Source organism: Schistocerca gregaria, chromosome 3 (assembly GCF_023897955.1).
Source record: "Schistocerca gregaria isolate iqSchGreg1 chromosome 3, iqSchGreg1.2, whole genome shotgun sequence".
Lineage (NCBI taxonomy): Eukaryota > Metazoa > Arthropoda > Insecta > Orthoptera > Acrididae > Schistocerca > Schistocerca gregaria.
The window spans coordinates 898,982,575-899,009,506 of NC_064922.1; the positions used below are offsets into that span (position 1 = coordinate 898,982,575).

General features: G+C 44.3%; 1 protein-coding gene across 3 annotated transcripts in view; it reads right to left on the minus strand.

Annotated features, from left to right (window-relative positions):
• LOC126355893 (trypsin alpha-3-like) overlaps positions 1-26,932 on the minus strand; it is a 1,162,507-nt gene that overhangs the window by 884,764 nt on the left and 250,811 nt on the right. For all 3 annotated transcript variants that reach the window (XM_050006398.1, XM_050006399.1, XM_050006401.1), the window contains exon 2: positions 3,640-5,348. In XM_050006398.1, the coding sequence (XP_049862355.1) occupies positions 3,640-3,874 (235 nt within the window). In that variant the 5' untranslated portion in view covers positions 3,875-5,348. The remainder of the gene's footprint in view (positions 1-3,639; positions 5,349-26,932) is intronic.

Here is a 26,932-nt window from a genome sequence, read left to right on the forward strand (position 1 = left end):
TCAGGAGAACAGAAATTCCCCTTAAGACGATCAGGACGCAGGTGATGAAGATTGTGGACTGGCTAGGCTCGTGGTTTCCAAACTAGGAAGGGGTGCCACGTTTGCCGATTGGTAGTATGGTGGCAGGGTTTTGGAAAGTTTATTCACTTCAACTCATTTCCTTTCCATAATCAAGTGGTACATCACGTCAACAGCTAACTCCGAGGTAAGATCTGTAGGCAGCATCTTTAGCCGCCGACGTCACATTTCTCGACCCTATCACGACAAATACTACTGACAAAGACGCGTTTTGTGGACATCTTTGATGTGGTGTATGTTGGCTTCGTTGCGTACATAATATTTTTCGTCTTTTCAGTTCCGACCTTGAGAAGTTTATTATTTCTCGTGGAGATTCAATCCGCAGCGTTTATGAGTTCGCGCAACAAAACAGTTATCTATCATGACTTCTGTGCTGTGATTGGCTGACATAAGCGAACTAAGCAGGCGACATGTTTGTTTATTTGCGAAGCTAAAATGCTGTATTTCCTGGTTTTAGCTATCTAGAAAATCTACAGTTTAAGTGATACACCACAATAAATATTTCTCCAAGAGGTGTTATTTTTAGTAATATTTGTTGTGTCAAATTGTCAGGAAACGTGAAGTTATTGCCTCAACATGTTTCCTCATATTGTTTTGTTTGTCAGACTCGCATCATGCTGTAGTTATACGCAAGAAAATAAAATTCCCAAGAATTCAATCACAGTACATCACAAAAGAAACTTCCTAATAACATGCTTTATCTCGTGAACACCGTCAGCAAACGAGGAAATTCTTAGGGGCTGCAGGTAACGGCACATGTCTCGCGTCATGGTTTCCACTAATTATTCGTGAAAATCTCAGTAGGTGGTGGCACTTTTTACTGTATTCTAGTGCATTCTAGTGATACATTTACAAACGTAGCATGCCTTTCCTACAGTGCATAGAATTACTAATGCAAAGTCAAAAATAACTCCAACATTACCAATATCAAAAGAAACTGTATGGTTCCAGAGACCTTTTCAAGTCTCAGATATCTATGATGTATATTGGCAAACTTAAGCGACGAATGAAAATTTGTACCTAGACCAGGATGCGAACCCAAGTCTCCTGCTCACTAGGTAGATGTGCTAATTACTGAGACACCCTGGCTCAGTGGCTTTACACAATTGTAGAGAGTATACCCTAGAACGCGTCAATCCAAGAACTCTCACGCCTCAGCATGCTTGGTATTCCCCAGAAACTCGAACAGCATTGCAGTGCATTTTCAATGCAGTTGGAGACCCCTGCAGTGCTGTTTGGGTTTAGGGCGAATACCAGGTGGACTGAGGCGTGAATGGGAACTTGGGTTGAGGAGGGAGGGTATTCCGTGCAGTTGTGCAAAGCCAATGAGCCAGGGTGGCGCATCTTCCCAGTCAGCAGAAGACCTGCTCTCGAACCCCGGAGTCACTACAGTCTGCATGAACATACAACTAATATCAAATCGCGATTAATGATACTGCAAACCATAATAGAAAGATAAAGGGATAAAGATTCGAGATCGAAGTGTAAGGTGGCAACGGTCTTGCACTTTACGTGAGTCCATTTAACGTGACTGTAATCACATTGCGAGCACTTTAGGTCAAAAATGACTGACAGCGTCGCAATCGCTTTGTAGATAAGTAGTTGTTGTTTGTTGGAGGAATACTCTAAATTACGGTGTAGGAAATCTATGTGGAAACGCATCGGCACACTGGCTAGGTAATACAGCGAGAATTCCGCAATTTTGTAATTATAAGATTTTGTAAGCGAGACAGACCTCGGTCAGCTATCTCCCCGACTAGCCGCCGAAGGCCACAGCTAACGGCATTAACGGTGACTGGAGAAGTTCTGTCATCCGTTTAGAGAAGCCACAGCGGCCGCCAGCCTCTGAGGAACTCGCGGCTGTAAGTGTTCAAGTGTTTACCAAAACAGAGCATTGGATAGCTGGACGGGCTTTCCTGTGCGTGCTCTCGACTATGTCCCACTAATTTTATGCCTTCGAGAAACTCAAGTTGGGCAGGCCAGGAGTTCCGAATAACAAAAACTTTCAAAGCAGGAGTCTGTTCGCTACGATGGGGAATCTTGCCGGGAAAATCTCGAGTGGTCTCTTAGGAGAAAACTTCCTGTAAACGTGTTATTGCCCACAGCAGGCGTGGGCGGAGTTTACTTGTGAAAATTTGTAGAAAGGGAACAACTGTGGAAAAGAGTTCTATTCCCAGGCCGTACATTGATCGGCACTGGCAAACTGGGTATTTTGAAAGATTCTAGTGGTGTGACTCGCTCGGTAAAAGTTGAGGTGAAGAGCGGTCTTGCTCAACTCTCGGTAGAGGTCCTCCGTTCTGGGTTCTCGTACTGAGGGGACGTTAGCCAAGTTGTCTCCCGTCTTCGTCTTTCGCTCTGAGAGGACGTTAGCCGCACCACCTCTTTGCTACCGTTAAGACTGTTGCAAATAGAGAAGTTTACGGACAATTCTGTTGTCCGAGTACTGTAGGAGTGTTTTCGAGAGGCCACACGCCGACCGCACAGCCGCGCCGTCGCCGTCGGAGACCGCCGCTGCAACAGGAATATTACGGTGAGACCGCTCCCGCTTCGGCTTGTGTTAGGAGTAACGTTAAATAATTGGACCACGTGCAACTGCTGTTTCCACAAAGCTTTCACAGCACTTTGGGGTATAATAGTTCTTCGTATTTTACGTTTTGTGACGATGTCAGTTGGTCAGCCAAGTTATAAGAGATCGCGTTTTGGATCGATTTTAACAGAGTTCACTGTCAATGCCAGTTAGGAGGATAATTTGTAAATTGTTCGTTTTGTTTTATTCAGCATTGATCTGAAGGTTATAATAAAATTATTATGATTCAGTAGAGTCTTTACTTTCAGTAGTTGATCCAGAATTCATCCTTTTGCTTTATTTTATTTTAGTGTATGTGTTTGACGTCAATGAACACCCTAAGTCTGTGTGATCGTTCATGTTTGGAAGTAAAAATAGGTGTGATTTATCGTCAACACTACCACCGCAGATTAATTAGGGGTGACAGGGCCACATTTAAATCCAGCGTTATCCATTTTTGCGTACAGTTCCACTCCCAATTTGTCTGTAAGCTGTTTGTCAGAGGCGAACACACGCAAAATCCAGACAAGCAACGGGTGGGGTGTTACAGAACGTTCTGCCACTGTGGATTCCGCTTCGCTATAAGCAGTGGAACGTGAAAATCATGTGGAGATTGGTAAGACACCTATAGGCTCGTTGAATTGAGTCTTCAGGAGACAAGTAAGTGTTGTATACCGTAGCTACGCTCCAGAACCTCTGCTACAGGGAGCTAACTGGCATTTCAAGATGCAGCCTTACGACCAGCTACTACTTCTTCAAAGACCATCACTCTGTATTAAGTGTTCCAAATACGTGAACTGTTATTATTTAATTCCGCATGGGGAATATAGTCTAAATTCTGTAAAACTGGGTTTGAGAAATATATTTTCGGGCGGCTCCGCATCTGAGCCTTTAGCTACCAGGCACACCTGACTGCAGAAATTTTTGAAAGCTCTAGTTTTATATCAAGCAAGAGGAGGCTGGACCGCCGAGTAAGACTGGAGTCGCGCCCCTACCTGAGTGGTCGGTGGCGGAGTGCCCCCTGGGGCGCTGGCGGTGCTGCCGGGGCTGCGCGATGGCGGCGCCCAGGCAGCGCTGCAGCGCCTGCTTCTCGCGGTGGCGGCAGAAGAAGTCCGGCCTGATGCGGTGCCGCTCGAGGAACTCGTCGTAGCGCGACAGCACCCACAGCAGCTGGCGCGCCGCCTGCTCGTACGTCTCGTCCGGTCGCAGCAGCATCGCCGACACCGTCATGCTGGCTGCGGGCGCTCACTGCGCGACCATCACCGCCGCACCGCACTGCACTGCACTCGCGATCACTGCCCCAACACAGTAGGCGATCTTCGCCGTCTCCAGCACGACTGCACTGCACATGAAATCACCGACCTTCTCCCATCCCGACTCTAGCACTCACACTCCTGGAAATGCTATTCTACCTGTTTCACGATTCACAACGCAACTTTTAGCCGTTGTTTCACTTTCGTAAGCACTCGATATCCCAATAAACACCGCACTACCTGCAAGGCAACTTTGAACGAAGCCTCCAGTTAACACACAATTAGGAGGAAGAATGGTACACACCGATCTGCAGCACCATCTATGGCCTAAAAATACGACAAACGCAGCTGCTGCTCCTCTTTTTTACCACACAAATAAAGTTCAAGTTTAGTTTTTCTTATCGGCACCTAATGTGCACAATGTCCCATCACTAGGTGTCCGTGTCTTTCTTCTTCTCTATGGAGATTTACAGCATTATGATACTTTCCAAGAATTTCTTCTCAAATCGGATTGCTCGGACTTTTTCAAGACTACTTCCAAACGTAACGTCTGCGTTTGTGAAGCTTTTTCCGTGTCAGATTCGAGTCTTGCAGTCGATCGTCTCGAAACCGGTTGATCATATGAGTTACTCAAACTACTCCGCTAGTACCTTGAGTTTCATCGTATCGTCAGTAAGAGAAGGTAGCTATTGGTCCACTTACAGAGTCACTATAACTCCACTAACACGCTGTACTACTTTCACTGAAACTCAAAAGCTACAATTCAGGGCAAGTTCTACGTCGATCGGTATCTGGCACCGAGGACCACTACGATATTTCAATGGTTCTTTAGCAACGAAAATCACAGTTTTTCCCGGTGCAGTGTTCGCAAATCACCGTTCTGCCTAATGTATCACCACATTCCGTGTGAAAAATCTATACCCTCGACGGAATACTAAACAAAAGCCTCTTGACTGCTTCAGACGCATTGCTGCATAGAAGCTTCCTAAGTGGCAGCTCGGTTTCGCTTCTTGATTGTTTGAAATTTTGTGTTAATTCTTCGGATTTGCGTTTTTTTCTGTTTCAGTACCAATTACTTGGAATTTTTACAGGGGTACTCTCAAATCTAGAATTTCCTCAACTGATGGATTTGCAAGTTTTTCACTGCTATCGTGGCGCTCTTCGCATCGTGGAACGGCAGACAGGGAAAGCGCTGCATGTGGGCTCCTTTTACTGGTGCACCGCCCAGTGGGACTCCCGCAGTCGCCGCGTCCCGCAGGGCTCCGGCGCCTCCGCAGAAGAGTCCGGTCGCGGCTCCCTCGGCGCGCCTCTTGTTACTACTGAGGAGGCGCGCGCGATTGTCCTGCGCTGGCGGCAGGCAGGCAGGCAGGCAGCCAGGCGTGTTTACTCAGGCGGCCGGCGGCCGGCAGCCGGCAGCGGCCAGCCTCGCGATGACTCGACGCTCCAGCAACCTACGGAAAGAACGGCAGCCAGTCAGTCTCCCGCAACAACACACGCGCACACAGCCACAAGCGCGCGGTACCCGCCTTGGAGAACATTCAAATGTGTTTTTCTTATAATTCTTACAAAATAGCTTTAATAGTGGAGCACACTACAGTCGGTTACTGAAAAGTATTAATGTTCTACGAAATAGTTAAAAATCTATAGGTATCTTGCCTAGCACTTATCAACTCATTCGGGATGAGTCCAGCCGGCCGCGGTGGCCGAGCGGTTCTACGCGCTTCAGTCTGCAATCGCTACGGTCGCAGGTTCGAATCCTGCCTCGGGCGTGATTTCCCTAAATCACTCTAGGCAAATGCCGGGATGGTTCCTCTGAAAGGGCGCGGCCGACTTCCTTCCCCATCCTTCCCTAATCCGATGAGACCGGTGACCACGCTGTCTGGTCTCCTTCCCCAAACAACCAACCATCCTGCCTCGGGCATGGATGTGTGTGATGTCCTTAGGTTAGTTAGGTTTCAGTAGTTCTAAGTCTAGGGGACTGATGACCTCAGATGTAAAGTCCCATAGTGCTTAGAGCCATCTGAACCACTTTTGGGATGAGTCCGGCTGGGGCGGTGGTGCTTAAACTTCACGGGTCGTCCGCAGACGGAGCGACTGGAAACGAACGCAACGGGCAGGGGATTCACATCGGCAACTGGTTGCCGACTCGCTGGCACCGCTGTTCTGCACACGGAGCAACTCAGAAATTAGAAACTGTTCATGCCGTGTACTACTTGTGGCACCCGACCATCTTTTGGTTACACTCAGCGTGTCGAACACAGATTCGAGCTCAGAGGAAGATGTTGTTCTCTGTTACTACTACACACAAATAAGAAACGAAGATTCATTCGTACATCCAAAAAAATATAAATCTGCAGGCTGTATATAGCTCCCAAGGATATATAACCGACGGTATACGAATGCATAGTTTCACTGCGATATATACTGAAAAAATTTTCTCGCGCTTCCAGCAGCGTCCAGTGGACTACTTCCACCATAACACATCGCTGCTTTTATTTTGAAAACCCAAATATCTTGAGAGCTATATACACGGAAATGTGATGAAAATCGTATGTGCTCGTTAAATCATTTGCACGTGAACACCATTGTATTTATGTGTACCGGAGATTTGTGGCTTTCACTTGACAATGTATTTTTACGGAACGGCGAGGACTGCTCTTTACACGAAATAATAAACAATTTTTTGTACATTTTCTTCCACTGAAGTATCCGTAATTTTATTTTCAATGATATGTGTACAGTACACTACGCGTGTCAAATAAAATTCTTTTTCCTCTTCACACTCCACTTTTTCTGTCAAATCTGTCCTGCAACAGCCTGGGAGTTTGTAGTTGTATGAAATGGGACGGTTTTGGATTTTCCGTGGAAAGTTAATGTTCACATCCTGTTCGTTCGTTTTACTACTAAATCAATACTGAGCTGTGTTGGAGGACACGACGCAACGCACGTCGCTTGACAGCGCAAGCGCCGAGTCGCTGGCAACTTGTTGGCAACGCGCTGCAAGCGACTGATTTGAGAGTTCAAAATGGTTCAAATGGCTCTGAGCACTATGGGACTTAGCTGCTAAGGTCATCAGTCCCCTAGAACTTAGAACTACTTAAACCTAACTAACCTAAGGACATCACACACATCCATGCCCGAGGCAGGATTCGAACCTGCGACCGTAGCGGTCGCGCTGTTCCAGACTGTAGCGCCTAGAACCGCTCGGCCACCTCGGACGGCTGATTTGAGAGTCATTCTGCAATCGCGCTTTCTGCAGAGTCCTATTTAGCTGCACAGGAAGTGCTTCGCTGCCAACCTGTTACGGACTCACGTCGGCAACGACTTGCTTCTGAGTCGTTCCTTGTATGGAGGGCCATAAAAGCAAGCTCCAGTCGCACACCTCATCTGTTCCTCTGCAATGGAGTGACTGAACCGAGTTACAGTTGTATTAACAGTGTACACGTCTTTGGCGTTTTCACGTTTTCTACCGTTTTTAGTGTGTTACATATATTAACTGCTATGCAAAGTGAGTCAGAAGGAAAGGCACATGCTTTTGAGAGCGATAATTTGGTGACTCTTAACCTTACCGTTCGATTTTCATCACCATCACTCACATGCGAACACTGCCAAAGCGACATTAGGAGAACGTAGTGTTGTCTTTACTGAACATAGTTCATTTTTCTGAAGTCGCATGTTTTTCTTCTTTTCCCCCACATACACGTTGACTTAGCGGGCCCTTGCTTCCAGCAATTGGTTTCCGATATGTCTTCACGGCAACTAACTTGTGCAACAGTTGGGATGATGGTACTCCAATTACGCACATTTCGATGGAAACAACAGCCAAGACAATTCTAACTACATGGAACTTCTCGCTCGTATTTTAGATGTGTGTGCTCAAGTAAAAAACTGAACGAATGAGGTCAGATCAGCAACACAGCAGCTCTCTAAAAGAGCTCCAAAATGCTTTGCAGTTTACGATGGACTTTTTGTGCATCTTTACAGAGGAAACGTAATTAAATAAACATTAGATCACAATGTTTCATTTAATATAGCCTACATTTGTCCTGTTTCCCGTTGTTTTCATTAGCTTCCTTCCAAACACCTAAGAACAAGACGTATGTTCATATGAAGTTGTTTGTTCATAATCACTAATACTATTAGCCCTTAGAGCATAAACACTTCCTCCTGGTTTATTTCGTATTTAAAAATAGTGTTCTTATGTAGAGCCTCTGAAGCTGGATTACCGCCTTTGGAACTGAATAGACTATGAGTCTCTAACATTACTGTCGCAGCAAAAGAAATATCCGACGTAATATATCAAAGAAGGGAAAGATTTCATTTGTAAATTACCGCTCTGCAATACCTGACCTTGAGATATTTGCGAAATACGAAAATCTATTCCGTGTTCATTTGATCGCGCAGATATTAGAAGCGGATGCATGTTTAAACAAGGAATGTCTAAAAAATGAACTGTGATTTGTCTACAGAGGGTAAGACTTCCAATATCACAAGTGGTGCCTCTAAATTTCTTCGCTTCATAATTGACAATGACCTGGATACAGCGTTATCAAAATTACGCAAAGTTTTCACGACTCTCTGCACGATATCTATGACTATCGCTGAGGCTAAGAGATGCTTCTCGACTCTGAAGAGGATCAAGATATTTTTAAGACACACAATTGCCAAGACTAGGAGGATTTCATTAGCAATGCTATCAATAGAAATGGACGAAATTCGAAAACACCTCATTTCCATGGTATGGTTATTGATTTGTTTGCTTCTACAAGAATTGAACTTACGTATCTTTCTAAGTAATGTGAAGCTGATACTAATTTAATTACATTCTGCAACAAAATTGAATGTGTCTTATATGAATTTTGAAATGATTTTTAGATACCTGAACGCTCCGAATTCGCTTGTAAGCTTCAGTTGTATTAGTCACGAGCCACCACTCTCTAACAAGCACAATAACACTGTCTTCACAAGAAAATAAGTGCAAAAATGGGACACACGTGGACGTTGCGAATGCTGTAGCAGGAACCAGGTATCAGACGCTTGAGCGTAAGTTAATGAATATCTTGATGGGAACAGCTGAAAATGTTTGCCCTGACCGGGACTCGAACCCGGGATCTCGTGCTTACAAGGCAGACGCTCTATCCATGCGAGCCACCGAGGACACAAATGAATAGCGCGACTGCAGGGACTTATCCTTGGACGCTTCCCGTGAGAACCATATTCCCAACTGCCCACATACTACATATGTAATGCTCCTAACAGATACTTTTCCCATCCACTAGTTACTCGGGCCCACTTAAGTTGATGATTCCCCTAAGAGTTCGGGCAACCTCTGCGCACTCTCACAGACGAAGGTCAACGGCCGGGTAGCCATTTAACTTTATTTGAAGATAGTAACTGTTCTCGAGAGAACAGGTACCATTGATTACCGTACAGCTTCTCTAAAATAAATGACGATTAACTGAAACCCTCAGCTGCCTACAGGTGTTGTTGACATACCTGTCGGCAGCTGAGGGTTTCAATTAATTATCATTTACTATCTTCATATATAGAAAATGAAAATGTTGCGCTGATCGATGGGTGTCACAAGGCTTGAACACATGAAAGCCGAGCACACAAGGGGATGGATGGAAATGACAGCAGAGTCTACTGAAGTAAGAGCAACATGCCTCGAGTGGTATGAGCACATCAGTAGATACGTGGACAACTCCATAGTTAAAACCACAATCTATTAAGGCATAATTCGCAGGGTTCCTGATTTTGTTTCTTATGGTACACATTTTCATCTACATCTACGTGATTACTCTGCTATTCACAATAAAGTGCCCGGCAGAGGGTTCAATGAAGCACCTCATGCTGTCTCTCTACCGTTCCACTCTCGAACGGCACGCGGGAAAAACGAACACTTAAATTTTTTTGTGCGAGCTCTGATTACTCTTATTTTATCTAGATGATCATTTCTCCCTACGTAGGTGGGTGCCAACAGTATGTTTTCGCAATGGGAAGAGAAAACTGGTGACTGAAATTTCATCAGAAGATCCCGTCGCAACGAAAAGCGCCTTTGTTTTAATGATTGCCACTCCAATTCACGTATCATGTCTGTGACGCTATCTCCCCCATTTCTCGATAATACAAAACGAGCTGCCCTTCTTTGTGCTTTTTCGATGTCATCCGTCAGTCCCACCTGATGCGGGTCCCACACCGCACAGCAACACTCCAGGATAGGGCAGACAAGCGTAGTGTAAGTAGTCTCTTTAGTAGACTGATTGGAATTCCTGGCGTACAAAATCGAAGTTAATCGTATTCCCCTCGGGTTGGTAGACATGGAGGTAAATCCAGTCGATTATGCTAAGGAATTTATCAACGGAGTAGAAGGAATTGGGTACTAATAAATTCTTTACGCTCTTTTTAGCTGACTACTTTCTACCAGTTAAATTTTTTATGGTTGTAGGCGTGTTACTGAAAACGTATGTTCCTGAATAATGGGCACCTTTTTGGAGTAAGGGCCTTTAAATCATTGTGAAGATTATTCTTATTTCTAATACTGATTCCATGAACTGAACAGTTGGTTTGAAAAAGATATCTATTATTTATCACAAATTTCGTTAAGGAAGTAATGGGTATTACAATTTCTTTTTCTCTGAAATATTTAGCTTGGCTAAATGAGTTAAGAAAGGAGATTCCATATGACATTACGAAGGAAAGTAAACAAAATATGGTAACTTATATTTTTAATTTTTATATCACCTATGTCTGGCAACAGCCGTATTGCAAATAAAGATATTTTTAGTGGCTCCAGCAGTTAGTATGCTCCTCCCAGTTAGATATATTATCAAACAGTGATTGCAATAATTCAGAGCTGTCAAATTCTTCTATGTGCTTCTCGGCATACTTCAGACATATACCTTGCAAGTTCTGAACTACCGGGTGATCAAAAAGCCAGTATAAATCTGAAAACTTAATAAGCCACGGAATAGTGTAGACAGAGAGGTAAAAATTGACACACATGCTTGGAATGACATGGGGTTTTATTAGAACCAAAAACAAAAAAAGTATTGCTAGACGCGTGAAAGATCTCTTGCGCGCGTCGTTTGGCGATTATCGTGTGCTCAGCCGCCGCTTTCGTCATGCCTGGCCTCCCAGGTCCCCAGTCCTCAGTCCGTGCGATTATTGGCTTTGGGGTTACCTGAAGTCGCAAGTGTATCGTGATCGACCGACATCCCTAGGGATGCTGAAAGACAACATCCGACGCCAATGTCCCACCATAACTTCGGACATGCTTTACAGTGTTGTTCACAACATTATTCCTCGACTACAGCTATTGTTGAGGAATGATGGTAGACATATTGAGCATTTCCTGTAAAGAACATCATCTTTGATTTGTCTTACTTTGTTTTGCTAATTATTGCTATTCTGATCAAATGAAGCGCCATCTGTCGGAAATTATTTGAACATTTGTAATTTTTTGGTACTAATAAAACCCCATGTCATTCCAAGCATGTGTGTCAATTTGTACCTCTCTATCTACGTTATTCCGTCATTTATTCAGTTTTCAAATTTATATTGACTTTTTGATCACCCGGTATATATCGTTTATTTTTAATGATAAATAATTGGTTACGAACTGTTTACTACAGCCGACGGCAATTTCTTTAAGCGATCTTTCCAAATCTACATTTGATTTACAGTTTATTGCAATGTCTGAATCATCTGCAAACGAAACAAACTTGGCATCTTGTAATGTTACAGAGTGAGAGGTCTAACGTGACACTTCGTGGACCACTCGATAGAGTAAGACGAGACTCTTTCCTGGCGATACCTTTTACTTCCCGTCAGAGAGGTACTATCTGAACTGTTTTGTGGCATTTTTCTCTGATACACCGTAATATTCTAATTTACTTAAGGGAGTAAAGTGATTTACACAGTCAAATTTCTTTGTCAGATCAGGAAATATAGCAGTAGGCTGTAATTTATTGTTGTATATGTCAGCCTTCTCAGTAACGGAGCCCTTAGACTAACAGTGACTTTGACAATATATCACCTTTTTTACAATTTTCGAGGATGCTGGAGAAAGTGAAACTGAGCAGACATTTACGGTATTTTTTATCTCCTTTCTTATACAAAGATTTAACTTCAGTATTCTGAACTTCCACGTACAAATGACTGATACACAAATCAACCTTTACCAGAGTTCAAGCGAGAAAAACGTTTCCTCTGTCTCCTATCTATTTTCTATTCAGCTATCTATTTTCTATTCAGGTATTCCCGGTAAGGGCAGTAGTTGTTACAGCCTACGTATTTCTCGTAAATAACTAAAACTATACTCCCCCCGCACACACTATAAAGGCCTAACGGTGCCGACCGGCCGCCGTGTCATCCTCAGCCCACAGGCGTCCCTGGATGCGGATATGGAGGGGCATGTAGTCAGCACACCGCTCCCCACCCAAGTCCTAGCCCAGTCCGACAGTGCTTAACTTCGGTGATCTGATGGGAACCGGTCGCATAAATAACGGGCTACTGATTGGCGCACTAGGTGATGGCGCCCGATAGCCACTCTGATGGGTTCCATAAGGCTTATATTAGACTAATTTGGTCGCCGAGTCATCAAAGTGAGTTTACTATAGTGCTCCTCAAACACTGTACCACGGTTCTGCTCTGAGACACGGACAATTATACTGCTGCAGCATGACATCGCCATTGCAGAAGAGATCACGCAGGAAGGGGTACAGGTGGTTCGCAGCTGTCAGCTTATCTTCAATTATTACCACAGGTACCACACAAGCGCAGGAGAAGGTCTCCTATATCATACATAATACTGCTCCCACCAGTCTGCGTTTCGAGCCAAAGTTCATCACGATGACGCCGTTTGCGGAGACGACCATCGACCTAGTGTAGCAGAAAGGGGTTCACCCGAAGAGCCGACACGTTTCCATTGATCGACGGTCGAGCCCCCATGGTCCTGTGCCCACTGTAACCGTAACTGACAATGTCGTTGGATCAATATATGAACACGTAGGGGTGGTCTGCTGCGGAGCTCAATGTTCAAGAATGTACGATGAACGGTGTGCCCAGGAATACTTGTGGGAGCACCAGCATTGTGGCCTTTCGGCAGAGATGCCACAGATCACCATCTATCTTTACGAAGCAGAGACACCTCTGCACCCCGCCTTCTATGAAGTCGTGGACGTCCAACCTTTTTGCGTCAAGTGGTAACGTCACTATCCCTCTGGCACTTTCCTTGGACGCTCACGACAGCAGCATGTGAACATTCGACAAGTTTCGCCGTTTTCAAGCTACTCGTTCACAGGCTCTGAGTAATAATAATCTGCCCTTCGTCAGAGTCGCTTATCTCATCCGATTTCCCCATTTGCAATCTTCACCAGGGTGCTCCCCCTCTGTGTCTGCGCCGCTTACATACTATTGCTACGCGACACGTGCCTGAAACGCCATCAGGCGGCATTCAACGTCGCGTTGAGCAGTGGTCATAATGTTTATCATTGTATATGGCGGATATCAACGAGAAGAGCATTTTTGTTTTGTTTTAGTTGTACTGAGCTCGTCCTTGTTAACAAGCAGTTTAGTTCTGCTATATTTTCAACCTTGCACCATTCTGCACTCAACAAACATAACAATTTAGTAGACTATCGCTGATTTCAGTCCTTAATTTTTAAACTTCAAAAATGACCATTTTTCTTAGCGTTAGAATATTTCAACGTTTAGAGAAAACGCAGATTTGAGTACTCGCCGGAGGTTTGTCTTCTGATCGTGCATCGAAATCACCAGTGATGAAATAAGTCATTCATCCCTATGAGCAATTTCAAATTGTGCGTAGCAACCGTTTGGTCACTTTTGTTAGTTTCCTGAGATCACTGCGTTACACACTAAGATTTCCTCTGGACTGATTTCTGCGGGTTCGAATCCTGCCTCGGGCATGGATGTGTGTGATGTCCTTAGGTTAGTTAGGTTTAAGTAGTTCTAAGTTCTAGGGGACTAATGACCACAGCAGTTGAGTCCCATAGTGCTCAGAGGCATTTGAACCATTTTGATTTCTGCGTCAAAAATTTTTTCGCCTTCTTGTACGAAGCCGGCATTTTTGACATCAGTCCGAATTCATTGATTCAGATCTGCACGCTAGTAAACATCGTATAGGTTTCTTCACTTCTGGATGTTTCCTGCTTTTCTCGAGCAGTAGCCTGACGGTTAGTTAGCCTATCGGATAACGCCTACAGGTCTGACTCATACTTTTCATTTTCATTGTAGTTTTCTTACGTTACGCTAAATTCTTCTTGCATAGCACTATTTCAATGCCTTTAGGCTGTGCTTACATGAAAATGGGGCCCAAATAAAGATATGGAGCTGCTCACGGATGATACAATCGTTAGAAAATTTGATTGTTGCGTTAATTCAGGAAAATAAGCAGATTACGTTATGTTGAAGCGAAGACACCAAATGCCCCTAAAATACCCTAAAGCACCAAGGAAACTGGTACACCTGCCTAATATGGTGTAAGGCCCACACGAGCGCGCAGAAGTGCCGCAACACGACGTTACATGGACTCGACTAATGTGTGAAGTAGTGCTAGAGGGTAGTGACACCATGAATCCTTCAGGGCTGTCCATAGAACCCTAAGAGTACGACGGAATGGAGATCTCTTCTGAACAGCACGTTGCAAAGCATCCCAGATATTCTCAATAATGTTCATGTCTGGGGAGTTTGCTGGCCAGCGGAAGTGTTTAAACTCAGACGAGTGTTCATGGAGCGACTGTGTAGAAGTTCTGGACGTGTGGGGTGTCGCATTGTCCTGATAGAATTGCACAAGTCCGTCAGAATGCACAGTTGACATGCATGGATGCAGATGATCATACAGGATGCTTACGTACATGTCACCTGTCAGAGTTGTATCTAGACGTATCAGAGGACCCATATCATTACAACTGTACACGCCCCAATCATTAAAGAGCCTGTACCAGTTTCTACAATCCCCTGCTGACATGCACGGTCCATGGATTCATCAGGTTTTCGCCATACCAGTACAGGTCCATCCGCTCGAAACAATTTGAAACGAGACTCGTCCGACGAGGTAACATGTTTCCAGTCATCAACAGCTCAATTTCGGTGTTAACGGGTCCAAGCGAGGCGTGAAGCTTTGTGTCGTGCATTCATCAAGGGTATAAGAGTTGAGCTTCGGCTTCGAAAGCCCATATCTATGATGTTTCGTTGAATGGTTTTCACGCTGGCTCACACTGATATCTGCAGCAATTTGCAGAAGGGTTGCATTTTTCTTCAGTCGTCGTTGGTCCCGTTCTTGCAGGATCTTTTTCCCGCCGCAGAGATGATATCCACGGTACACTAGCGAAATGGTCATTCGGGAAAATCCCCACTTCATCGCTTCGTCGGAGATGCTGTGTCCTTTGCTCGTGCGCCGACTGTAACACCATGTTCAAAGTCACTTAAATCTTGATAACCTGTCATTGTAGCAGCAGTAACCGATCGAACTGCTGCGCCAGATACTTTTTGTTTGATGTAGGCGATACCGTTCGCAGCGCCATATTCTGCCTGTTTACATATATCTCTGTGTTTGAATACGCATGCCTATACTAGTTTTTTTTTACTTTATTTTATTTATTTATTTTTCTTTTTTGGGGCTTTAGTGTATAATAGCAATGCGCGTATATAGACAGTACGTGGTTTTATTTGTCTCAGTCACTGAACTCAATCGTAGAGCTTACCACCGACCAGTAGTAAAGAAATAGCTAAAGGACACGAATTTATTTAGTCAGCACGAGTGTCAAGGGAATGGTTCGACAATCCGTTGTAGGAGACACTACAGAAATGATGTTACGCATCACATTAAGGCTTACTCTTAAAATTCCTAGTGTGTGCATTCCAGTTTACTTATTCTGATATTCAAATTTACTTATTCGAACATTCAGATTCACTTGTTCCTACTTTCAAATTTGCTTGTTCATACATTGAAATTTACTTGTTCATAGATTCACAAGAATGAAGACCACGAAAGTGAAAATCGGGTTCACTCGAAAGCAAACTGATAATTGTCCCTGTGCACTCAGTCAGCAAAAGGAGCAGGAGGACGCAATGCTGCAGTATTTAAATCGCGAAGTCGTGAGTACCTCGACCGAGGCCCGGTCGGGCTAGCAGCAACATTTTGACGAGTTTTCTGCGCGTCATCTTCTGGCCAAGTGAACACTCTCGTGTGGCGAAGCTAGCTTAACAGAGGCCGCATTCACTGGGTGTCGTTAGCACCGGGAACAGAGCAGCGTCGTAATTCATTAAGCCGAACAGAGGAACTGCCTCTTTCGCTGCTAACGGCCGCTGGCAGCACTTGCTACAGCTGCAAGCCGAGCTCACTTAAAATTCATCCCACCTTTTATGCATCCACACATATCCGCCCCCAGCAACTCTACTGCTAATGGTGGACTGCAGTTTGTAGAGTAATTTGTGTAGTATCTTTTCTTGATGCCTCCTTGAAATCTTGCATTGTGTCGTGGACGTCTTGCTTCATACTTCATTTTTCTCTCACTGTCTTTTCATCGTTGTAAACTACTTACTTACGTTAGTTAAAGTTGATGATGGACGAAATCCAGCTCATTTGGCTAACTATCTCCTACGCCGCCCTGCCAAAGTTTTGTTTGCAAACAAATATTGTCTGACATTAACTCACAAGGAAAAAATGGCTCTAAGCACTATGGGACTTGACATCTGAGGTCATCAGCCCCTAGACTTAGAACTACTTAAACCTAAGTAACCTAAGGCCATCATACACAGCCATGCGCGAAGCAGGATTCGAACCTGCGACCGTAGCAGTCAACTCATAGGATATTTCTTTTATTCTGTTAGTGCAACATATGTCAACGCCTCACTGCTAGAAAAGTAATTTTCCTCTGTTCAGTTTCGTCTCTTTCTTAATCTTTAGGTCTTACCATACAAGACAAAAATATCAAATGGGCACTGCCACTGTCAAGAAGAGACTACAGTGATATATAACAATCATCAAATTCAAAAGTCATTTTACCCTTGAAGATGTTGGCGAACGCATACGGAAGACCACAGCAAAAGGGTAATATACATAAGAACAACCAAGGAAGATAGATGAATGTATTAGGTGGAACAAGGACGTTCATTGGCAGTTTAAAAAATTTGGAACATACAGTATACGACCTCGGGGACAACAGGGGAAATGTTAGTGGGTACTATGAGGAGAACGATGCAGAACAAAAGCAACTGTTCATTGAGTAACAAATCTAAATATGTTAACAGTTTCCAGACAGGTAACCACAAAATACTGCTGGGTAAGAGCAATGTACCGACAGCTGCGAGCATGAAATACAATATAGTAGACCCTAAGGATAGGTGACAGACACTGATAAAGCCGCAAATAACTTTAATCGGAAATAATGAAGTGTAAGCTCAGTGGTATCTGATTTCCAATGTTGAAGATGAATTGCTCCGGTCTTCTGCCACGGAACGACAGCAGTAATGGCGACATAACCGGACAATTTCGAAAACTGGTAACCTCACACTTCCGCGCAGATGCAGGCTGCAACAACTACTCGGTTCAGTCAGTAACAAACCAGCCATAAATCTAAGCTACGATCTCTCTCTCTCTCTCTCTCTCTCTCTCTCTCTCTCTCTCTCCCTTAATTGCCTGTCTGGAGATCAGAAACGAAGTGAATTCGAATCTGATGTTGATGGTTGCATACAAGCCAAGGCGCCATTTTTACGTCAGAACAGTCAAGTATTGGTTCCCTTCCTTCTTTCCCTTCACAGTTCTGTGAAGATGGCGAGGCTGAGAGCGACGGCGCTGCAGCTGCTTCCTGTTCGTCGACTCGTTCCCTCCTACTGAATCCTGTAGGAGTGTGAGGCTAGTCGTTACTTGGTACGGAAGTTGAGGTCACGATCTTGCTGTTGGTAACTAGCACTGACAGGGCGAAAACGGGCGATTGTTGGGATCGGATGGCCCATAACGAAGCTGTCTTATGTGAACGTGGAGGGAATAAGACGAAAATCAAGTAATGCAGTGTATATAAATGGAAATATGCCGTGTAAGAGGAAGGGTGATGTCTGGAAAAAGTTCGATGCTGTAATCCATGCTTATGATGAAAAACATGCAACGTTCTCCCAATGCAAAGAAAACGGTGGTATTCTTGCTCCTTCTACCTCCACCATAAGAAGACATGTATTCCGTCAAACGAAGACAGGGCACAGAGCAACGTCACTGTTGTATCACGGCAACCAAAGAGCGCGCTATATTTATGTTCGTTTTGTCATGGCAGCTATCGTTTATGGGCTAATACCGAGTTGTGTAGCTTATCATTCATTTCTGTAAATTTTTCGAAGACTTCTCTAAATTTCTTTTAATAAGTATACACCATTTAGAGAGTACAAATCATCCATGTGTGGTGTCGAAAGTGTGTGTATGCCAACGTAATTGTTATACACTCTCTGAATAGAGATTAAATATTAAATTTATAGCAGCCTTCAAAACAGTTTTATATATATATACATACATAGAGACACATACGTATATACATATACATATGTACATTCACACACAGATACGTCGGGTACGGATAGTTAGAGAAGGCACATCGGCTAAAGTGGCTGCATTCTTTTATTACCTTGAAGAGTGCTGAGGCCATTTGGCAAACACTTAAACTATTAAAAGAGATACGATATTGCAATACCTGTGTTATTAAGAAGAACGATGCTTCCATGTCCGAAGGAAGATTGCATCATTCTCCGTAACAACACGTGCACTGCATTACCGTATTTATATGCCGAATACAGGCAGCGAATTTCAATTAAAATGTCCTCCCCTGTACGGGAATTACATAATGTATGTATGAGTACAGGTAATGACGCAGTAACGACGATTCGTGTATGTTTGGGTGTGGCCGTTGAGTCGTGCACGGATAGCCGAAGCGCTTAAGGTGACCGCTGTGTTAAAGTGGTAAATCTGGTTTCGAATTCCGGTCCGGCACAACCTTTCATTGTCGTCATTCCCTTAAACAGATGATAGTTGTTCGTATTTTCTACTGAGAATACATTTCATGTATCCAGAGAGACTTATCTCGCTTTGTCAGTGTTTTGTAGCAATAGCTGCGAGCACTCGTCTTCAGTAAAGTACTTTGTATTTTTCATACGTCTGATGTATCAGTAAGTTCCAAGCCCAATAACTGCGAGCGTAAGGGCCATAGGTCGACCAGTGCACTACTGACTTGCTCAGTTTGTGAAGCTCTTTCTCTTTAAAAAACCATTTAAATTTTGCTCAATTTGTGAAGTTCTTCCTCTTGAATAAATCATTTAAATTTTCTGAAATTGTAATCATTTGTTTGTCTGCACATGTACTTCACATCTACCGATTTCCTTCCCAATCGGAAAATTCTTTTGTTCTGTTTTAGGGTGTATTTGCATATTTCGAGACTACTGATCTAACAATAAAATTGCATTTCATAAAAATAGCAGTAATAAGGCAATTATTATAATAAGAACATGGTGAAAAGCTGTGTTTTCTTGTCACACGTATATGCTAAGATTCCATCACATTATATAAGAAAATCGCCTAAACACTCATGGGATTCCTAAGCTGTGCAAGAGGCAAGGCATTGAATTCTGTAAGAAAAAATGCCGTTTGCTGTAGCAATCAAACTGTTCAGTTCCACAAGATACACACTTAATACAGGAGTTCTCAATAAAATATGATGATACTGAAGAGAAGAAGATTCAGATGTATATTCAAGAGCAAGAGGAAACCTGAACCAAATTTTTGAGATGGAAGGAAAATACTATGGGAAATCATTAACTGATTTACGCCAGTTGGTATTTCAGCTTTCTGGATGGAATAATCTGCCACATACATTCAACTGGCAGGCAAGAATGGGGTGAACAGTTTGCCACTGGAAAACCAGAACACATTTTAATGGCCAGTGCAAATGTCTTTCATCGTTTTCGAATAAGTACGAAAGAAACACTTCCACCCTGCACTTAGAATGTGCTGTGTTGATGAAACTGTTTAGTCGAGAGACTTCAAAAGTTTTTCCGTGCAGGGGAGCCGCCAAGTTGTTGCTATTATATCAGCAAAAAAAGGTTTCTGCCATGGCCCCGCAGGCGTTAGCTGGGATAGATACCGGGGAAAACATCAGACAACGCCCGAAGGCCAATGCTTTGCATACGCGGAAGTCGTGGGGAGTACGGGCAGCCACCGTTTCTCTAGTAAAGCCTTTTTTTACCTTTAAAATTTTATAACTTTATTAACATGATTTTAAAATAGTAAGTGAACATTCGTTATCATGAACAACAGGATCCTCAATACAGTTTGTTAATGAAAGTTCCTGAAGTATTTTAACAGATCAAAGAACAGGTCTCAGAATCAATATACAACGCTTAAAACTCAAAATCTCTTTTCAAGCAAAGGAAAAGAAAATACAAATTGAATAATGCAAGGTTAAATGAAAGATTCTAACGCCACATGGCAATACAAAAATTTTCGTAGACATCACCTGTGATCTCTAAATGCGATAAAATATTGATCACAAATTTTTAAATTAAAACAACTAATATACAATAAAATATGGTTACTATAAACGTACAATCTAACCCCGTAGCCTCTACGATGCGCACCGTATCACAAAATATTTTTCTTCCTTTTAAACACTTTACACTGTAAACGTCCCTAGATATGATGTATACTACACCTAACGAATTATGACAAATAAATAAGCATAGATGTTATAATTAACCAGGTATATAATCTTTTCCTTTCAAAATAAATAGAAAACACACAAATCAACTCTTAATCTCAGTTGGTTGCATCCGTTAAAAAATATGCAATACATAGCTTTTGATTTCGTCGTGGTCATGCGCTGTTGTGCACCGTGCCCTCCTTCAGGACCACATGCGGCACGGGAAAGACTTTCCACGATGTACAGAACGTTAACAGGGCGCAGCCAACTTACACAAATTGCATACTGGGATTATACGTCAGCAAATCTTAAAACGGTCGAGGGAGTAGATGCGATACTACTGAAACTTCGACTATACCGCACCGTACCAAACAGCAGTACGGTGGGGTAGACAAGCGACAAATCAACAACTGTTGCAAGGCAACCTCAGCAAGGCAGTAAGAAAATATCTGGGAATTTTAACTCTTCCGAGGGCCACATCAAACCATAAAATGACGTTCCAAGCTATATTATGAGAATACTATCGGCGATTTCGCCACGACAAGTAGAACCGTAAAATACTATAAGAAGTGAACTACAATTAACACAATTCATAAGCGTCCGATTGAAAAGCTCCACAGTCAGTCTTTCCTTTACTACAAACACTTAATAGTACCAAAAAAGCTCACTCGTAGACACTACCAGAGTGTCAATTACTCGTTATAACTGTAGATAACAGAGTTCAACAAGCTGGAGGCCCAATTAGGTTTCTTAGAAAGACAAGTAATGATTCGGTCCTTCACTTGGATACACATTAGATCCAAAACAGTCATTTACTTTAAAGCAGCTAAATATATGACAATGCCGATGTCAACGCTCTCCTCCCAAGCAGAGTTCCAACTGGAGACTGCAGTATCGAAGCAAAGCTTACACCACTCAAGTCTGATACACGCGCCACCACCGTCCACCTTTTTAGAATTTTTTTTTTCACCTCATACTCCAAACTTGCCATAATTCTTCCTCGGAATCCAAGGGCAGGACCAAGAAATCACTTTCCAGCCCTTGAATGACCACACGGTGGCCGCCATCGGGACAACACCCGCCCTCGACACTAGGCTTTTCGACCCCACGGCATTCCGTCGCCAACCGACTGCTTCTGCGGGAGCCCAACGACCAAGCGGCCTTGCCCTCCGACACAGACGTCGCTCCTAATGCACAGTTCACAGCAAACTCCCAGCAGGCCCCTTCTTCCTCGTTCTGTCTGCTTCGCGGCGCGCGCGAAGCCAACTCGCCAAAGATATGCGGCGACCAGAGACTCCAATCCGATCTCGATATCGACATAGCGGCGAGTGCCGAGAAGGCGTGGTTACAAAAAAAAAAAAAAAAAAAAAAAATTAATAGCGAGCCGTAGCGGCTCAACCTCCCCCAGTAGAACTAACTCCGGCGAATCTGGTTAGCGTGAACCCGCGACACCCGCACGGACTCTGAGTACTTGACCAGGTAATTCACCGCACTGACCACCCGTAGAACAAGAAACGGGGTGCCAACTTGCCGGCATAATCCGCACCACCCTTCTGAGGAACGCCCGTGTTGCGGACGAACACCATATCCCCAGGTTTGCAATTAAATTCCATCCTACCCTTATTATACCGCTGCGCCAGCCTCTGATTGGCACGCTGAATATTACGCCATGCACCAGCATCAACGCGCTCTGGGAGCAGATCGTTAATCAACCACAAATAGGACAGCGCGGAGTTCACCTGGTACCTTTACACCAAGAAAGCCGGATATACCTTTACAGACTCATGCTGAGCTGTGTTGAACGCAAAGTTGAGCCAGCCACGTGAACGATCTCACTTGGTGCGAGAGCTGCTGTGAAACGCGATTAGAGCGGCTTTTAAATTCCTGTTTACACGTTCCGCAAACGAAGGCTGGGGATAGTAAGGAGTTGTGATGATATGCGAAATGGCCTGTTCGAAACTAAAACCTCCTGAACTGCTCGAAAACAAAGGCTGGAGCGTTATCACTAACTAGGGTCTTCGGTGGTCATATCGAAATAATTCGAATCGTTCAAATGGCTCTGAGCACTATGGGACTTAACAGCTATGGTCATCAGTCCCCTAGAACTTAGAACTACTTAAACCTAACTAACCTAAGGACAGCACACAACACTCAGTCATAACGAGGCAGAGAAAATCTCTGACCCCGCCGGGAATCGAACCCGAGGACCGTCGAAATAATTCCCGATAAGCTACGGATGGTAGTTGTATCTGTGACGCTTTTGATTGGAATAAGCCATGGAAAGCGCGAAAACGCGTGGACTACCACCAGAACATACCGGTTAACGTGGCGAGTATGAGGTAGGGGTCCAATATGATCAATGAACCACTTGTCCATAGGATAACTTTCTCTAGTGGATTGGAGGAGCCCCGTGGGAGGACCCGAGTCTGGTTTCGCTTGCTTGCAAACTTCGCACTCGCCAACCATGCGCCGGTCATCTTTACATAAACTGGGCCAAAAGAGCTGCCTCTTAATATTTGCGGTGGTCTTATTCGCCCCTAAGTGGCCACCGACCGGAGTATGGCGGAAGTAGCGAAACACTGGCTCCAAAAATTCACAAGGCAAATATACGCGTAAACCGTCGACATCCGGGCCCCGACAGCAGACCAACCCCTTACATAGGTCGTATCCGCTTACCTTCTCGTCCGCGGTTAACCTATCTTCAATTTGTTTAATACATGGATCAGCTTTCTGTCTCTGACCTAAGTCCCCAAACAATTTAGGGACCTCCGATAAAATAGCGCCAACTATCTGGTCCGGCCTCCTCAGGCTTGCCCTCACTCTCGAACGAACCTGCCACCTTGTTATTGGTTCCCCTTATATGCTTTAAGTTAAAACGGAAGGCAGATATCCTAATAGCCCACCTGGCTATCCAACCCGTCTTAAGCGGGCGGGCCAACACCCAGCTAAGGGCCTGATAATACGTTTCGAGCAACCTCGCGGTGTTCCAAATAAAATTTAAACTTTTCCAGTGTGAAAAGCACTGCCAAGGCCTCCCACTCGTACACACAGTATTTGGCCTCTATAGGGGACAGCCTCCTGGATGTGTGAGCTACCGGTTTCCGCTCTCTCTCTTGCTCTTGTAGGAGCACCGCCGCTACCCGACAAGTAGAGGCGTCAGTGTGCACAATGAACGGCAGATCGAAATTTGGAATGGCTGACACGGGAGGGTTACTCAAGGCCCGCGTAATAGCCTCGAACGAAGCCTGGTGACTCATCCCAAATAAATTTTGCCCCCGTCTTACGTACTTCGTTCAAAGGAGCAGCCAACTGAGCAAACTTCGGCACGAACTTACGAAACCGTGTCACTCCCTTCTTATTAACTCGTGGAGGACACCTTTGCAGATCTTTAGTTCACTCTTGGTCAATGCCACCACCCCCAGAGACCAGGCGCCCCAAGAAGTAAATCTGACTACGAGTCAAAGTGACCTTGGACGGCTTAACAGTAAGCCTGGAACCCATCAATCGACGCAATATCATCTCCAAATGTTCCACGTTTTCGTGGAAAGTACGACTATAAACCACAACGTCATCCAGGTAGTTATAGACGCACTTAAATTTGAGATCTCCAAGCACATTGTCCAACAAACGGGACAAAACCGCTGCTGCGGTCGATAGTCCAAATGGCACCCGAATGAATTCAAAAAGATTCCAATCGGTGCAGAAGGCAGTCAATTGTGGATGTCTGGCAGCGGAACCGACTCCAAAATTACGTTTTCGTTGACCAGGCGGTAATCCACTACATGCCGGAATTCTCTCTTATTAGGCTTAGGGAACAAGAAACATGGGAGATGCATATGGAGAGGTCGAAGGTCTTATTATGCCTTTCCTTGGCATGCCCTCTATTAACCCACGCAAACTCTTTATCTTCGAGGGTAACAACCGATAAGGAGATTGTAGAACCGGTACGTCATCCTTCAGCCTAATCCTATACTCTATTTGGCTTGTCAGCTCTTCTGGAAAACGCTCTCAAACCTGCAAGAGGGACTCCCTATGCTGACTGTCAAGATGACTCATATCTTAGTTATCTGTGCTACCGATCGTGGAACAAACTGAAACTGCCACCCAACATGAACAAAGAACAAAGCGCTCTTCAGGCCGAAATTTAAAAAAATAGAACACGTTGTTCGCCATCCAACACTAACCCGGCCTTAGCCATAAAATCACAGCCCAGAAGTAGATCCACGGCCAATTTCTTGACCACCAAGAATCGAAACGGCCAAAGAATATTTCTTATACCCACACTCCCCAATTACCTCCAATTTTTGCCCATTGACTGAGCGACAAACACAGGACGACTTACTCAAGGGTCCCAAACGACATAATGTGCGAAATTTCAAAAACCACTAATAGTCCACTGCTGATATTGCACTACCCGAATACAGGAGAGCACAGACAGGTTCGTGATTCGCGCTCACAAAAGGCAACTGGGAGCCTGTATTCGGCGAAAACGCTTGGGAATCCTAACTCGCGTATTTGTACCCTCCTTCCGACATCGTCAACTTTTATTTCCCTTCTTCCGAGCATACGAGCAGTCGCGCACAAGGTGACCTTCCTGCTGACAGCGAAATACTTTTTGTTTGGAAATTATCGGTCGCACCACCTTGCCCTGCAGTAAACAATTCGGTTGTCGATCCATAATTTGAGAGATCCCCACTGACTGTCAGCTTACGACAGCTTCTCAATTTCTGATGCTAATAAACTAAGTTTGGCCAAGGTGGTAGGTTTCTTGGCAAACGTCATCCGCGACCTATCTTCAGGTCTAACTCCCCCCAAAATGGTTTCGACCACCTGTGTTTCCGATACCTGTAGCTCCAGAGCTAGGGGTGATGTTTCCACATTTTCTATGAGTTTAGTGAAGGGTTCATTATCCCCCTGTACCTGCCAATAATGCTTATGTTCCAAGTCATTCAATAAATGATGGGGGCAACTTACATGAGTAGTGGGACAAAAGCGGGCGCCAGTCCATTTTGTTAGTGCGGGTTGCCTACATCATGGGCAGTATGCACTCAGGGCAAACCTATCGTTTTCCTTTGATTGACTGTTGCTTAACCTATTGTTCTGCTAAAAGGATTATTCCTTTTTATTGACAACCACTTGGCCTATTGTTCCCCAAACCCCTCCCCCCCCCCCCCCCCACCCTGCACTCACTCCTCAGGAAATCTCCCCCTCACTGCTACAGGTACACTTTAAGGTCTGAGTTATTGGAATAGCCGCTCTCACTCTTATCAATTTGATTGACAACTTAATTAAATTGATCAATTGATTAACCTAGCCCCCTCCCCACCTCACCCTCCTGTCCCATCCCCCAAAAATGGTGAGAAGTTCACATTCCATCAAGACAATGCAACACACCACAGGTACCTCCAACCAACCTGAGAAAATGGCGGGAAAATAAGTCACTTGGGCTACCTCCACTAACCTAAGTCATTTGACCGCCATCTCGTCCTAGGAATTGGAGGGAAAAGGACAGCCTGTGCTGGATAGGATGGATGTAAGTCTTTATTTTGCAGGTAGTCTTTATTTAAACAATTTGAGGCAGTAACACCATCCAGTGTGTCCACCTCGAGATCCAGAGTCCAACTGACCTAGTACACAATACTGCTACAAGAGGGTGTTGTCATCCCTCCTGTGACTTAATCCAAGATGGAAATCTGGAGGAGGAAAACTGGCGGGAAAATGACTCAGCCTGTTCTGGGGTGCTGGAGAGAGGAAGGAGTGTGCTTTATTTTTTTTCATAACAATTTATTTAGGGATGTATTTGACATAGTATATTTATTACACTGATAGAAAACACTGACCCTGACATGCTTGAGGTCGCATTCAAGCCCGCATCTTGTGGTCGTGCGGTAGCGTTCTCGCTTCCCGCACCCGGGTTCCCGGGTTCGATTCCCGGCGGGGTCAGGGATTTTCTCTGCCTCATGATGGCTGGGTGTTGTGTGTTGTCCTTAGGTTAGTTAAGTTTAAGTAGTTCTAAGTTCTAGGGGACTGATGATGACCATAGATGTTAAGTCCCATAGTGCTCAGAGCCATTTGAACATTTTTGTCGCATTAAATAGTCTACAGACCTGCAAACTACTCATAAATAATGTGCAGAGATGCAAACAACTCTGGGACAAACATGTTGCCTAACTTAATGTTCAGCACTCCACTCTGGGTGTCTTAACCTAATGTTTGGCACTTAACCTATTGCTGTGTTAAATGATTTTACATGTCACCCCCCATATCCTCAAACTGTTGAACTGCCTTTGATATCAAATCAAGTAATTCGTTATCTCCTCCCACCATTTTCTTGT